This window comes from Netta rufina (assembly GCF_964035555.1).
Source record: "Netta rufina genome assembly, chromosome: 30".
Lineage (NCBI taxonomy): Eukaryota > Metazoa > Chordata > Aves > Anseriformes > Anatidae > Netta > Netta rufina.
Genome location: NC_140154.1, coordinates 1,452,062 through 1,468,320, shown reverse-complemented (window position 1 = coordinate 1,468,320; position 16,259 = coordinate 1,452,062). Strand labels below are relative to the sequence as shown.

At 43.5% G+C, this 16,259-nt stretch overlaps 2 protein-coding genes across 2 annotated transcripts in view; both read left to right on the top strand.

The window, feature by feature from the left end:
- Positions 1-260: 260 nt before the first annotated feature.
- HOXC11 (homeobox C11) lies at positions 261-2,500 on the top strand (the record flags this gene model as incomplete). Its single annotated transcript, XM_084303545.1, has 2 exons — positions 261-936; positions 2,268-2,500. 2 exons carry the CDS (start codon positions 261-263, stop codon positions 2,498-2,500), a joined length of 909 nt encoding a protein of 302 aa, XP_084159671.1.
- Positions 2,501-13,201: 10,701 nt separating this feature from the next.
- The window catches only part of HOXC10 (homeobox C10), a gene marked incomplete at both ends in the record, with an annotated part of 3,969 nt that continues 911 nt past the window's right edge, over positions 13,202-16,259 (top strand). The window contains one exon of the mRNA XM_084303544.1: positions 13,202-13,985. Coding sequence (XP_084159670.1) covers positions 13,202-13,985 — 784 coding nt within the window. The remainder of the gene's footprint in view (positions 13,986-16,259) is intronic.

The following is a 16,259-nucleotide window of genomic DNA, read 5'->3' as shown; positions in this document are numbered from 1 at the left end:
TGAATACAAATCTGCAATTGATTTTCATAATGTTTCTGCGGTGTTTGAAAACCAATCGTTTGAACCTCTGAGATCTTACCTAAGTGAACCACTCCTACGCATCTAAGTGCTCCAAACTGATATATGACAATATCTACTTTGGATCACGTGTCCTCCGGAGCGACTAAGACGGATAGCGCGTCATCTTGCCTTCCCAAATTTTTTCCCCTCTGCACATCGGATCCAAAACATCTATCTATAGGAGCAAGAAAAGGAGAAAGATGTTTAACTCAGTGAATCTAGGCAACTTCTGCTCCCAGTCGCGTAAAGAGAGGAGTGCTGAGTTTGGAGAAAGGGCAGGTTGCGCTTCTAATCTCTACCTCCCCAGCTGTACCTATTACGTCCCTGAATTTTCAACTGTGTCATCTTTCCTGCCACAGGCCCCCTCTCGCCAAATCTCCTACCCTTACTCCACCAACCTCTCGCAAGTGCAGCCCGTGCGAGAGGTCTCCTATGGTCTAGACCCCTCAAGTAAATGGCACCATAGAAGCAATTACGCGTCGTGTTATTCCGCAGAAGATCTGATGCATAGAGAGTGCATCCCGCCTTCCACCATGACCGAAATGCTAATGAAAAACGAGAGCGTGTACAGCCACCACCACCCCAGCTCCAACCACCCGGCATCGACGGGATTCTACACCAGCATGAACAAAAACACTGTCCTGCCCCAAGGTTTCGACCGCTTCTTCGAAAATGCCTACTGCGGGGCGGAAAACCCGGCTGAGACCTGCCTGCAGAAGGGCGAGGGCAAACTGGAGGCTGACTCCCAACCCAATGCACTGTCATCCCGCGGAGACCAAGGTATAGACCCGGAAGACGAAGAGGAAAACACAAATCCAGGGTCTTCAGCCTCGTCCTCTTCTGTCAACAAGGAAGGAAGCAAAAGCAGCAATTCGAGTAGGTAGAGCAGTAAATGGAAAGGTTAAGGGACTAGCCCGTGTGTTTTGTCGGTCAAATTTTATGTGGAGTTTTATAAGCATTCAAAGGATTTTATTATAACCTACAAAGCTCTTTCTTCCAACGAGAAGAATTTTTACGATGGGAAAAGCTCTTTGAAAAAAATGGAGATGTTAGGCGCAGACACAGTATCTTAGAGTCTGTGAAATTTTAAAAGCACACCATCGTGACAAATATTAACTTTGATCATGAACTTACATGAGCATTTTAAAAGGATTTGGTCCCGGGTTGCTGAGGGTAAAAGGCAATTGGGCAGAACACTACTTTAGCTGCCTGTGCTTTCTTTTAGGCACTAAGATGCATGCAGAGTGTTGTTTTCTTCTTCTTCTTCTTCTTCTTCCTTTTTTTTTTTTTTTTTTAATTAAAACTGTATGGTGAGTCTTTTCTCTTGGTGGGAGTGTGGTGCTAAGGGGGGAGAGCTGCAGAATTTGCAGGCAGAGCGGAGCATTTTCTTAGACTTTCTGTTTAAAGTGGCATTTATTCTCCTCCAAGCCTAGTGGAGCGTCTAGCTTTTGTCAGGAAGGGCTTTTACTTACGTGCTTCTTTGCTTTGGTCTTCTTTTTTGCATGCACTCAGATTTCTAGGCAGTCTTAGAGGAGCGTTTTAAATGCTGAATCCAGGCAACTTTGCAAGTTAGTGTTCAGCGTGGGGCTCTTTTTGGAAGAGGGGAGGGTTGTTTTGTTTTCCTATTTGCTTTCGTGATCAGCAGAAAGTCCCCTTTTGCAGCTCAGATGCTGAGTTCTCTTCTACTTTGATTCTTTTTTTGCGTGTGTGGCGAGGACTGGAGTTAATCAAAAACTTATGCGGAACATAATATCTAGTTCCTATAATTCCGACCTTGCTCATGCTGTTTCTATACAGATAACAGATTTGCAGCTGAGCGGGAGCTTTTTTTTTTCTTTCTTTCTTTTTTTTTTTTTTTTTTCATTTTCTTTCCAGCAATCAGCCTCTCTAAAGCCTGCTCCAACAGTCTGCTGCCTCCAGTCCCGGGCTGTTCTTTTTAAAATAATCTATCTGCACAGAAAAATGCCTGCATGTGTATGCGTTTCTGGGATTAAACCCCGTGCAGTGGGAAAGCAATTGCAACGCAGTCCTTAAGACCCTGTGTAACCTCACCTCTGCTACCACTAACAATAGGCAAACTGCTCACTGCTGGAAGATATCTCCCCGTGCATTAATAACTTAACTCTGCCCCTATCTATGTGGTCAGCTGTGAAGATGAGTCTGTGTGTTGCATTAGGATATTTACCCTGCCTTCTGGTTCTTTTAAGGTGCTCCCAGAACGAGGAAGAAGAGGTGTCCCTATTCGAAATTCCAGATCAGAGAGCTAGAGAGAGAATTTTTCTTCAATGTCTATATAAACAAAGAAAAAAGGCTCCAGTTGTCTAGGATGTTAAATCTCACTGACCGACAGGTTAAAATTTGGTTTCAGAACAGAAGAATGAAAGAAAAAAAATTAAGCAGAGACCGCCTGCAGTATTTCTCTGGAAATCCCTTATTGTGAACATCTTTTCAAATCCCCTCTGCTGGTGAAGTGTATGTGTATTGGGAAGGAACAGTTGCAAGCATGGGTTTGCCCTTTCAGTCGACAAAGCAACCTCAAAGTTTAAGCCTTTTCGTTACTTACATTTGTATGTCTGGGACAGTTCTGAGTAACAAAAGGAGTGAATTTTTCTTTCAGTTACCTAACCGCTTAAAGGACTTGAATTCCATGAACATTTTATTTAACTTTTTTTTTTTTTTTTTTTTTTTGCCTGAACAGGTTGGGATTCTCTTTTTTATTATTATTATTTTTATTGTTATTATTATTTAGGCACCCTGTCCATTTGAATAAATCGCAGTGCTGTGTGTTACTACCACGGTGATTTCAGTATGCAGCTGTGTTATCACAAGAGCGGCCAAAGTCTCCCTGTAGGATCAAATCACTTCGTCTGGGGTGAGTGTGCGTGCGTGTGTGTGTGTGTGTGTGTGTGTGTGGGTGAGAATGCACACACAGACATGTGTGTCCTTGTGTGTGCGTGTGCACATTCACACCCACCCCGGTCATCTGTGTTCTGCTCTCCATGCCAAGAGTTGTTGTCGAAACCTCATTTAAATATCTGTCCCTAGCAGAAGGAAGATCATTATTTCCACCTCCCCCATGCACCCTTTATATATAAAAATATATATATGCATATATATATAGAAGTGAGTGTGTGTATATATATACATATATATTCTATGCAGTTTCATTTCTACGTTTTCAGTGGGGAGGGGGTAAAATCCAGACGAAAATGCATTTGCAATAACAGTCTCTGAAATGGTTTGTAAATAAATTTCATAGCGCATTTTTTTTTCCTGGAAATGGGAGACGAAGAACATCGAGAGAAAAAAAAAAAATCCTGAAAAAAAAAATAATGAAAAAAAAAGTATCTTTGTGTATGTAAAGCGAGTCCCCGGGATACTCTGTGAAATTCTGTGGCAAATAAAGACATTGCAAGCTGTTCTACATTATGATTTTATTTGACCATTTTATTAGAATTTCCCCTCTTAAAAGCCTCTTTGCGGTCATTGTGGTGTGGGTTTCTTCTATAGGAGTTTAAATACCTGAATGCATATCAGAAATATCATCATCCATATTCATGTGACTCGCTGCAATCTGCTCTAATAGGACTGGTATTAATATGAAACCTCCACCTTGGAGCACACGTTTGTTGTGGAGTTCATTGTGTTCATCACGGAACTGAAATTTATAGGATTTTTCTTGGCCCAGTAATCCTACCCTGAATTTGGCTCCAGATGTCTTTGTCTGTTTTCCGGTTGTAGTTAATCTTTTTGCATTTTCATGAGAACAATATATTAGTCTTCTTTTTTTAAAAAAAAAAAAAAAAAAAAGGATAAAAAAAAAAAGAAAAAGGAAAAAAAAAAAAAAAGGAGGTAAGAAACTCTAATTACACCAAGAAACGAGCTGCATTTCCAAAAGTCAAGGATAACGTACCTTATACCTACAAAGCACAAATGCAAAGTCAAGTACTTAAATTCCTGCTTAAGGAAAACAAGTTCAACTCCCAGGCACAGGGCATAAAAGTGATTTTTTTCTGTTTGCAAAATGACTTTTTTCTCGCAGTGTCTGAAAAGCAACACAACGTTTTCGAGGACAAAGAAATCCAGAAGATGCCGTTGGTGATGTGGTGCATGTATTTTGTGTAAATACAACAATTCGGAGGGTTGTTTTAGGGGTTTGGGGGGGGTATGTTTGAGGTTTCCAGTCTCCTGCTTTCTGATGTGGAGCGATGGGATTGTGCATATGGAAGAAGGGGTAGGAAAAAAAAAGCGAATGAAAAAGGAAAAAAAAAAAAACAGCAGCAAAAGGAACAACACATTATATTCCCATCCATTGAGCGTGTTCTTGTAAAATTCTCATACTTGCTTTTAAATACAACCCTGTTGAATGAAAACACTTTGATGGTGTCTTCTGATTTTATTTGACAACGGTAGGGAAAAAAATTATAACCCACAAAAATGCTCTTAGTTTGCACACACACAAACACCCCTCCGCGCAAATAAATGAAAACCAACTTCGGCTTTCGTGATAGACCCGTCCTCCTTACGCCACGATATGATCTTGAAAGGATGTTCGCAGGCATGTTTCTCATTAAAAGAGTGGGAAAGGGAGGGAAAGAAAAAAAAAGGGGGGGGGGCTGGAGGATGGCAAAGCGCTTCTTTATTTGCTTCTATTTATTTTTGCAAAGCCTGCGGGCTGAAAGGACGCTTGTCCCCGGCCTGAAATCTCGCCTAAGCTTTACGTTTAAGAAACCGGGGGTGGGGAGGGGGCTGCTCGCCCACCCCCAAAGCACCTTTCTTTAATGAGTGTTTGCCAAACCTTCCCAAGGTTAGGAAAACCAAAGAGAGGTGCAATAAGGTGAATATCGCGAGGTCAGAAGCGGCAGTTAATGCTCCGTAACAGCAGCGGCTGTCCGGACAAAAGCGGCTAGTCTAGACGTTGTAATAAAGACTGCAGCACTAAACAGCTTAATTTTTCTTAATTACCCCGTCTGGCTAAAGGAAAAGACTTCCGCAGTAAATAGTAAACAAATAAGGGAGTCTTGCCCAGGGAATTTTTTTTCCTCCCTCCTTTCCTCCCCCCCCTCCCTCCTCCAAGGCTCCAGTTCAACTGCAGCACAATGAAACTGTAGGCCTAGTTCAAAGTTTTCGCGAGCTAAAATGGAATGCTAGTTGTAAAATCCAAGTTTATAGACCATGTGGGAGTTTACAGCAGCATTAAGCATCAGTGCCATGTAGGAAAAGGGCTGTTAATGTTCTGGGGAGGGGGGCGGAGGGGCTGGCGGAGGACAGGGGGGGTCACTGAGGATGCTTTGGGTACCACGCCGGGGGAGCGGACAAGCAGAAACAGGGCTTAGACATATGTATCTCGCGGCCGGGGTGCGTGCACCTATATGGAGGGGCCATATAGGGTCTGGCGCCGGGTTTTGGGGCCGGCTCCCTGTTAACCGCAGAAGGCCTCGGCGAGGGGTTTTCCGAGCCCGGCCGGGGAATCAGAGGTGGGAATGAGACCCACAGGAAGAAAAAATGTGAATATTTGATGTCTTTGAACTTCAATAAAGTCAAGTCCATCACCTTTAACCCTTTCGTAATAAAGAGGAATCAGAGAGGGTCGTGGCTCCCCAGCCGCCCCGCCTCCAGAGAACCGGGGGGGTCGCCTGCGGGGACCCACAGTTTCCCCCCGAAAAAAAAGAAAAGAAAAGAAAAAAAAAAAAACAGCAAACCCAAACCCAAATATTGAACCCTGTGTGGCGTTTATGATGCTTAATATTTAACTCAGCCGCGCAGCATTTAATGCATCTCGAAGCAGGTTTAACACACCCGGCACACTCTCTTTATTATTGTTATAAACCTTTTGATATCTTAACGCATGAAAAGTTTTTATAACTTTGTTTGGCGTAAAAGTTTTACAAGTTTTTTTTTTTTTTTTTTTTTTTTTTTTTTAATTCCCAGCACGCATTTAGGCATCTCCATCAGACAACTTTATTCCTACCTCGGATGTCCATCACAATAAAGCCTCCCTCATAGGCTGGGGAGCTCGCTCTGTGCCTACGTTAATGACACCCAGACTAATTACGAAGGCCCTTTCCATGTGACGTACAAACACACCAACCCAACCTGTTTCCTATTGCTCCCTGGATTTCATACACAACATATTGGAAGCAGCTCTGGCTTACTTTGTTGTGAAATATTGCAGAGAGGGAAGAAGGCGAGGGGGCAGGCTTCTAATTGGCTTCTTGCAGGATAATAATGTTCACTTATGTTGGCTTCCATACAAAGCAAATCATTTCCATTTTTGAAAAAAAAAAAAAAAAAAGGAAGAAAGAAAGAAAAAAAAAAAAAAAAAGAAAAGAAAGAAAAGCAGGGTTGGGGCTGGAGTCGGGGGGGGGGTCTGCTGCAGGAGCTGCAAATGCTGGATGAAAGTGTCCAGGGATTCTCCTGGTGTTGGACGGGGCCGCTCACACCCACTCGCGCTTGCACACGCACCCACTTGCACACCCGGCACCCCACGACCCCACGCAGCCTCTCCTGAAGGTGCCAGGGCCCCGGGCAGGAGCACGTAACCTTGACGGTGCGCTAAGAGCCGTCCTAAAGGCGAAGCCTCTTTGGTGGCATGTAAATAACCAACTTCAGCTGAACAACTCAGCAAGAGCGGCAAACAATAGCCATGAGGGGAAATCCATCCTTTTGACCATTTGCACTTTCCTCATGGGTTTGACGTTGGTTTGCAACTTGGCCAGAGCTGGGATTAGAAAAGGCGAAGAAGAAAGCCAGTGGTTTTGGCAAGTGGACTCGAATCGACCATCAATTGAGCTAATCCTCGCCTGTGGATCCTAGGGTGAATTCATTTATTTGTGTACGAGGAACTTTTATAGGAGCAATAGCTGGTCCCGACGGAGAGGCAGGGCTGGTAGAGGCAAGCAGGCAGCTCGCCCCAAGTCCCGGAGCCCTCTGCCTGGGACCCTGGTGGCCCATAACCTCGGCGAGAGGCGATTAAATCGGTTCTCCTGAAGCACCGCTCTGCCGGGGGGGGACAGGCGGCGAGTTTGCTGCTGAAATATGGGAGAGCCACCGGCAAGCAAGGGAGGGAGGGTGCGGCGGGGGGGGGGGTAGGTGGGGGAGGCTGGGGGGGGGGCGAGGAATGAAACTTTGGGGAAGGAATTGCGGATTTGAGGCAAAGCGTTTGCAAAGTTGTGCTTCAGTTCTCCCCCACCCTCCCGACCCACAAAGAAAAAAATCAGTAACCCCCCAGAAAATAGGGCACTGGGAGGAAGGGGGGGGGGGCTGCAGGGCTGCACTGCCCCTCTGCTGTCCGGGAAAAATATGAAATGATGACATATTATTTTGCCCCAAAATGGCGGCTCATTAAGGCCTTGCCTCTACGCCTTTCATAAAGTTGGGGAATATGCGGATGCACAGCATATGTTAGATTGAAGCACGTTCCTCTGCTTTTGATAACTTCTAAATTACAACATGAAACCACGAGAATGTGGTTTGCAACCTCATAAGCCTTTTTTTATCTGGAGTTGAGGAATTAGGCTGAAGCATATTGCTGATGGAGCCCATAAAAAACTTTATTCATTTTCGAAAAAAAAGGGGGAAGACTTAATGTAAACATTACAATTGTTTATGTGCTACAAGTAGCAAAGTAAATTCGTTCGTTTTAATTGTTAAAAAGCGGCCTAATCCCTTTCTTTGAATTAAGTGATACACGCTTAAGCAAATCTGCAGTCCTCTGCTTTAAAGATGTGTTTGATATAAACCGTATGTGACTGTACAAATGACGGCTAAAATAGCCGAAACTCTGTGTCACACGCTGGGCTTTGCAGCCAGCGTGTGATTAAGAAAGCAGAAGATATTCGAGGTTTTCTTCCAGGCTGAGGACTTCAGGTACGAGAAAATAAAAATTAGAAAATAAAATAAATGAGGATTCCGGTGATTTTGAAATAAAATTCTCTCTCTGCACATATATTTCTCAGCAGTCTCGACCTCTACGGCGGTATCTGCGTTTGGAAGGTGGAGAGCCTCAAATTTTAGGCAAATCGTGCAAAACAAAGTGTTCGGGCTGTGGCCCCATTATCCGCAGGTTATTCCAATGCTATAGGTGTGAAATTTGTCTTTATTCAGATTTTTCTTCCAATTGCTTCTTTTTATTTTTCGACGAGAAACAGGAGTGTTAACAGTCCGTCCTCGTGGTGCTCTCCATATTCTGTTAAAATTGTAATTGAAACAATAATGTTTATTTTGAAGCGCTCAGCAGACCGGAGTTGCCGCTTCAAACACGCCTTAAGAAGCCTGTTAAATTATCAGCGTTTTAACAAAGTTTGAAAGAAATTATTTTCCTATCGTCATATGGGTAAAATAGGAGTTCTTTGAGGTTTGCTGTTAACTTTCAGAGCAGCAGAGCCACATTTTAGCACGTCCTTCATTGTTTTCAATTTTTACCTTTCATCGTTACTCTTCGTCTCTTTCAACTTCGCTTTTTAACTTTATAAAAGGGGCTCTCCGAAATCCCGAGCTGCGCCACATTTCCATCAAACGCTTCGTTTTTTTTCAGCTTATAAACCGCAGCGCGGCCGCGAGCCTTGCCCAGACAAAAACACCTTTAATTTTCGAAACGTGCAATAATCCACATTTTTAGAGCTCCCACACGGACCTCCCCACCTCTGCGAGAAACAATTACCCCTTTTTGGGGGGCAATATTTAAGTTTGTTAACGCGGTTGGAAAATTAAAGGAAACACTTGAGCACTGAATAAACTTTTGCAAAATCCCCGTGTCACATTATTGCGCTCTGTCACCCTTGCCGCTCTTTCTTATAGATGAATTACACTTTCCAAATTTTGTCCTCATGATCAAAGGCAGGGGAAGGGGTCCGGACCCAGACCAGTATTTGGGTGCCTGCAGCCTGCTATGCTGGGGGTAGAAAATCTCGAACGCGGTTTTCAATACCACCTCAAGGAACATAATATCATTCCATAATTCTTTGACTTAAGTTACTCAGAAAGAAGGAAGCAGGGTAAGAGGGATTGTAAAGTTTGATAGATTTCTTGTGGTGATAGTTTACAGTTTCTAAGCCAACATATAAAGGCGTGGGTTTTATTTTTGCATCGCTGTTATTGTACTCCAGTGTACTTTGTCATAAATCAGAATTATTTCCGCTACAACATGGGGCATAATACCGGGCAGAAATACAAATTTAAGGTAATCATTAAAGTGTTGCTACCAAATACTTCCTCGAAGCGAAAATGAATGTTTGTAATAAAAACGTAAGAAAACTTGGTAAAAAATACAATGGGCATAAGAAGTACTTTCTCCACATAACTCACGGTTAAATAATTAGATTGAGAAGGGGACAGGTAAAATATTGGGTGGAAGTCTGAGAGATTCTTTGTCTTGGCGATTGTACACGTTTATGTACTCCCGGGCACAAGAGGGGCTTTGCTGTCATTTTTGCTCCCCCCTGCTCCCCTCGTCCCTGTCTGGCTTCCCCGGTCTGCCGGGCGCTGCTTTGGGGACGTTTTAGGGCAATTGCTCCGTCTGCGGCACTAGGGACAATGGAAGGACCCGGGGGCCGCCCGCTCCGCGCATCCTCTCCTCGGAGCCGGGAACAAGGGGGGCAAACCGCACTTTGGGGTGCCCAGTGTGATGGGGAAGGAGGGAAAGGACGGGGCTGCTCCGGGACCCGCTCGCAGCCCCGAGCTTTCGAGGAAAAGCACCGGGCTGGCAGCCCGGGTGCGCGGCCGTCGAGCGTGGATATTGTTCCCCGAAAAGTGTGTAAAATTCAAAGTAGGTTATTAAAGTCCTTACCATGGGTAGACTCTCTCCTTTTAAGTTTTAATAGCATTTGTTCGTATTTATTTTCTGTAATTAGAGTAAAGCATTTTTCCCAACGGGGGTTCCACTTAGGCTGATGAATTTTATTTCTCTTTCCATTAATGACCCATGTTTATCATACTTCTAATTATTTTTAACTTTAAACAATATTCGGTCTCCTGGAGACGCCTCTGTGCTGCTTGCTAACGTCAACTTTCTTTTTTCCATGGCCAAAAAGCCATCATGGTCAAGTCGTGAAATATGCTCGTGTAATATTTTTATGAACAATCTGATTGTATATTTACACGGCCCCCTTTGCTCCCGAAGATGCTGATGAGCAAGTTGTGGAAGAGGCTTCCAACCTTTCCCCAGCATTTTCACTAGTAGCGTGTGCTGGCAAAAACTGGTAAACAAAACGCCTGTGAACAGTGTAAATCTTTGTTTTATACTCCCAACATTTACACATTCATAAAAGATGAGATTTCCACCACCGTTTTCTCTCTCCAGCAACCTGGATAGGGAGGTTTGCTCGAGATGCTATTGTGAAGCGCTTGGCTTTGCGGAGAAGCAAATTCGAATTATTTAATGTCACGTTTCCCTCTGATGTGCTCCGTGCAACTCGTTAATATCTCCTTCGACAAAAGCACACCAGAATACACGGCGAAAAAATCAGGAAAACATATTTAATCCTTAGGCAGACAATACAGGAAACTATGAGGTCAAATTTTGGTGTCCCAAAAAATGCACATGTGTAACTGTTTGACTGAGCAGCATAAATTATTGGCTAGCCACATCAGCTGCAAAAATAAAGTAGAAGAGGGAAAAAAAAAAATCAAACCGGGGGAAAAAAGCAATATAATGCAAAATTGCATTGGTCTTTAATTTCATCACCTATAAATGAGAAAATATTGGCTCCCATACTAAAGTTTTATTCTTTGCTTATAAATATTATGTGGAATTTTCGTTGGATATCATAAAATTGAACGATTTCTATCAAACTGTTTTAAAAAGACCTATGCAGATAACACAAATAGAGGCAATAAAGTCGCAAATAGCTTTCCAGGGGAACCAAATGGCGTCTGAAGCCTACGAAAGCTTTTACTATGCTGGAGAAGAGGGCACACGAAATAGTATTATGCACTTTTAGGCTTTCTCGGCCTAAGATATTTAAACTTGTCCCACTTGATGCGGAGAGTAGACCCGCAAGTCTCTTGAAAGTTAAGTCGAGGGGAATTTTACAGCCCTGCTTTTGAAAATCTTTGGGAAAACAGGTTTGAAGACGTGAGAATATTCAAGCAGTACTTCACTCTAAACCGTTACAAATCACCCCAAACGGTCAAGTTCCACTTTCTGTGATACAATGTACTTTTTTTTTTTTTTTCACTATTTTGCTCCCTTTCTTTTTTCTTTTTTTCCCCTTTCCCTTTCTTTCTCTCTTTATCTTCTTCTTCTTCTTTTTTTTTTTTTTTCCTTTTCTTATGAAAGGTGGCGTTTTCTTTTTGTTTCCCTTGAAAGTGACTCTGAACCCGTGTCTTTCTAATCGTAATGATCTTGAAATTCCGGGCTATCTCAGTTTTTATTTATTTATTCTCAATTGCCCTAACCCGCCGCTTCACCTAGAATCAGAGCTCACCCGCCAACACAGGAACACGCCGGGAAAATTATGAAAAAACTATAGAGTTTAATGGCTACACGATCTAGAAAACACCCAATAAAGAGAAGACGGTTGGGAGAGGGGGCACAATAACCACGAAGGTTTCAATTCCGTCGCATTTAAGGCATCAAATCTTACTCGGAGATGGTGCAATTTAAATGAAAACAACAACTTGAGTTCCCATCGCAGCGAATTTCGCCACAAAAGAGGAGAGAGGAAATACTGGAGAGAAAAGTAACTTTCCTCGTGTAATCTCCCCAGAAAGAAAAAAAAAAAAAAAAAAAAAAAAAAAAAGTAATAAAATCCTAGCAAACCGGGAAAGTTTCGGTTTGCCAATTCTTCTGAACGATGTTTAGTGAGTCCCAGGTTGGGTTTTTTTCTCCCCCCCTTCTTATTTCCTGAAGAGACACAGAGAGAAAGAAGGAGCAGACAGAGAGACAGACAGAGAGACAGGAGGGGAGAAACCCACCACAGCACCGCACTCGTGCAGTTCACCATCTGAAAAGTCGCTCCCTTTGAGCAAATTCGACCCCCTTTTCCCCTCCACGAGGCATTTTTGTGCACGACACCACACATGCCATTTTCGCCCAGAAACTTAAGACAGTTCGGAATGAAAGTGGATAATTAAAAAAAGCTGTCTTTGCAGGCTCAGGGAAGGCGAAGCTGCTTTGCTGAGGGAAAATGGGGAAATAAGAAAGGCAACCTAGGCTTTTATTGTCTTTTTCTTCATAAAAAAAAAAAAAAATGCTGCTTGGGAAAAATCCAACCTGCTTAAGGAGTCTGGGCTTCGGGATTTCGGGGAAATGCCTGGCTGAAGGGCAGCAAGCAGCTCTCTGAATTATTCCCCCAATTTTCCCCCTCTTTTCCCACATCTCCGTCGAAGCAACCAAAGAAAAGCGGCTCTGAGCGCATCACCCCACCGCACCCCCAAAGCGTTTCCAGCCCTCCACTCCCGAGCCCCAAATAATTTTAATTAGAATTAAAAGAGCAAGAAATAGAAGCTGCTCAGCAGCCGGCTGAGCCCAGGGGAGCTTGCCCGTGCCCGGGGCGGGGGGGGACGGTGCAGCCGAGTGCAGGGGGGGGGTCCTCTGTTTGGGAGGCAACAATTAAAAATCGCCATCGGTTTTGGGGCGCAAAAAGCCAATTCCGAGAAGGCACGAAGACAGGGAGAAAGGAAAGTGGGGGAGCTGAGATTTTAAAAAATGGCAATAGATTTTTTCACCCTCTGTCCCCCTTTCTCCGCAATTTTTTTAATCATTCTTTTTTTTTTTTTTCCAAAAATCTTCCTCCGCGATTTTTTTTTTTTTTTTTTTGAAAAAGGGGGGTCTCCCTCGCTTTTTTTTTCCTCCTTCGCCCCCTTCCACGCGTGGCTCCGTTGGTAAACAAACTGGCGGGAGGGGAGCGGGGGCGGCGGGGTTCTGCCTTTGTTCAACGTGAAGGTCCCGGCCCGGTGCTGGCAGATGTCGCTGTTGCTCCACGGTGCCGCTCCCGGTCCCGACAACTTGACCCCCGTGACGTCGGCCCCGTCTGAATCATCAAGGCCATTTTCAATCCTCATTGGCCTGGGCATCACGTGGGGGGGGTGGGGGGGGGGACCGATGCGTGGATAATTATGGTGCTTGATATTTTTTCCCCCTAAAAAAAAGATGTCAGCCCCTGGCTGGAGTATTCCTCCTTAAAAACCCTCTCTGAAAATGTCATGTCCCAACAATGTGACTTCTAACTCGTTTTTGATGGACTCGTTGGCCGGTACCTGTAGAGGGGAGAATTATTCCTCCAGCCAAGGGATGTACATGCAGCCTGGGAGCGATTTCAGCTGCGGAGTCATGAGGAACTGTGGAATTATCCCGTCTCTTTCCAAAAGGGACGAGGTGAATAGCGCTACCTTGTCTCTCAGCACCTATCCATCTTACCTTTCTCAGCTAGACACTTGGTGTGACCCCAAAAATACGTACAGGATCGAGCAACCTGTTGCAAGACAGCTCCCATCCTGCTCCTTCCCAACCAATGTCAAGGAAGAGAATGTTTGCTGTATGTATAACGCTGATAAAAGAGCTAAAAATGCCACAGAGACAGCCCTCTATCCCAACCAAATGCCTGAGTCTTGCCTAAATGACCATGAAGTCCCCGTTCCTAGCTACTACCGAGCAAGCCAAGGTTACCCCTCCATGGAGAAGACGTCAAACTGCAGCAATCCAAATGAGTTTGAGGCAAGTTTTGAATCCAGGGCGAGCCTGAACCCAAGGAATGAGCATCTGGAACCAGCACCACCACCTCCTCCACCTCCTCCGCCGCCCCCGGTGGCTAAAGTGAGTTTCCCCGAAAACACAAAAACAGATAATACTCAGAACACATCCACGAACGAAATTAAAACAGAAAAAAGCGCCCCAGCACCCAAAATAAGTCCTTCGGAAGCAGAGAAAGACCTGAATAAAAACACTGACACCAGCACTGACAATTCTGACAATGAAGCAAAAGGTAAGGGAATCATTCATTATCAGTAGCTAATTTCGGCAATTAGTAATCATCCATAGCTAATAAGAACCGTAATAAGAATATGCAGTAATGTGCTCTCTATCCTGCCAACTTCTTTTCCAGAGATTGGCATAATAATGTTGTTTATTGTTGCTGACTTTTGAAATATATATTCTTACTAGAAACGTTAACTTAAAAATATGTGTATTGGAGCTGAGGGAAAGGAAGAAAAAAAAAAAAAAAAAGAGAGCAGTCAGCTATTTGAAAAGTCGTCCTCTCGCTGTTTATATGGAGAAAAATTGCTGTGCATGTACTTATGGAAAAAAAATGTCCTTGCAACCAACGCTGCAGAATGTGTTGAGATTAGGTGGCTTTGCAAAGACTCTGATATCGCAGTGACTTGGGTTTTGTTTGGGGGAGGGGTTCTTTGGGGGGTTTTGTGTTTTTTAAGGCAGATGAACCCTGTTTTTTCCCCTTCCCTTCATATCGCTTTCTATGCAAATGCTTTATTTCCGTATGCTAAGCGAATTTGTCTTCTTTGGCTTTGCTCAGTGTTAAATCTCGGTAAAGGGGTGAAAAAGAAAAGGAAAGAAAATGCATGGAGTCTAATTTGCAGTTACAAACATCTCAGGCTGGGGTTGTGCACTGTGGCTCATTTCATTGCTTAGAAGCTCGTTGAGACTCAGAGAGGAAAAAGATTTTTTTTTTTTTTTCCTGGCGAATTGAGGTCTTGTTTGCGAAGGGAAAAATGTTTCTGTGTGTTGAGCAGATGTTTTAACTTTGGGATTGTCTGAAAAGAAGCTTTCATTGACCACATTTTATTTTCACTGTAGAGATTGCATATGCGTGGAAATCTGTGTGTATTTGAATATGCGGGTCTGTTCCTGTCCTGATTCGAAGCTAGGTGGATTCAGGGGCTTCTTTCAGGTCAATAAGTGGCGATCATGTGAATGGAAGGATTGAATTTCCTTAAAAAGTTGGAGCAAAATTCTTGGTAGAAAATACTGCTCAGATCTAAGCAACGGCTTGCATGGTTTGCCTGTGGTATGTGGATGAAAATATCCGCCGTGTGTCAGGATCTGTGCTATAATTAGGGCTCAGGCAGCAGGAGGATGTCTGGGGTGTGCAGCGCTGTATGTGCATGCAGGGCTGCATGCATGTGGGTCGTGTGTGCCCCATGTACACATGCCTGGGGTCTGTGGCACCAGCAGAACCCATCTTCTGGCGTTTCCCCTTCCAAAATTGGCCTTTTTAAAAGCAGAACCCAGACCACCGTTTTTCACCCCCCTTTTTAAGCATTCGGCATCCAAAGGGAAATGATATTATCTGACAGCTGAGTTACAATTACACAAAAACGCAAAGTCAAGGTTATCAAAACCCCTGCAAACTTATCTGCACAAAGCGCCTGCAACGTCCATGCCAAGACAGGATTTGGTGGGAGTTAACCTGAAACCAAGATTATATTGGTTTTGATTTGTAATTGGGGCGGAAATAAAGAAATAAAGAAATTAAGATGAAGGTTTTCTTTCGGTTCAGATGTTAAACTTAAAATGGGTGCGTGGAGCAAGACGTGATTTCCCAGATATTTGCGTTTTAAAAGCTATTACGTGTCGGTTACAGCTTTTTTAAATGGTTGGATCCAATTTGGGGCGGATTTTGTTTGCTTCTGCTGCTGTTGTTTCATTTTAAAATCTGCTATAGCTTAAGTTTTCGTTAATGTTGAACCAGGTTTTTTATTCGTGCAGAAGGTAAGAGATCTTTCTAATGTAATTTAAGCATTTGGGGGAAGATAGTGTTTCAAAGGGGATTTCCAGGGCTTGGTAACATAAAAGGATTTCTGCAAATGCGAAAGTGGTTCCATGTCACACAAGCAGATTTTGAAGGTGCATTTGGCCAAATAAAGTTTTTATTTCTAGTAAGCGAATTTCTCGAAGCTGGCATTCTTGCAGTGCGGAGGACGTTGCTGCAATCGCAGGATACGCTTTGCTCTTTCTTACAGTTTAGACATAAATATTGGCCGACTGCTGGTGCCAGGATTTTCTCATGACCAAATTCAAAGCCCAAGTATTTGCTGTGTTTATTTATGTACGTGTGAAATACGTTTGCCTTTGCAAAGTGTATGTGTGTATATGTATACGAGTGAGTAGAGTGAGGAGAGTGTATATGGGATTACAATTACCTCCGAATTTACCTATATGTACCCACACAGCTCATAAAGGCAAATCTATTTCATACAACCCCAGCTCACGAAAAGAAAAAAAAAAAAAAAAAAAAAAA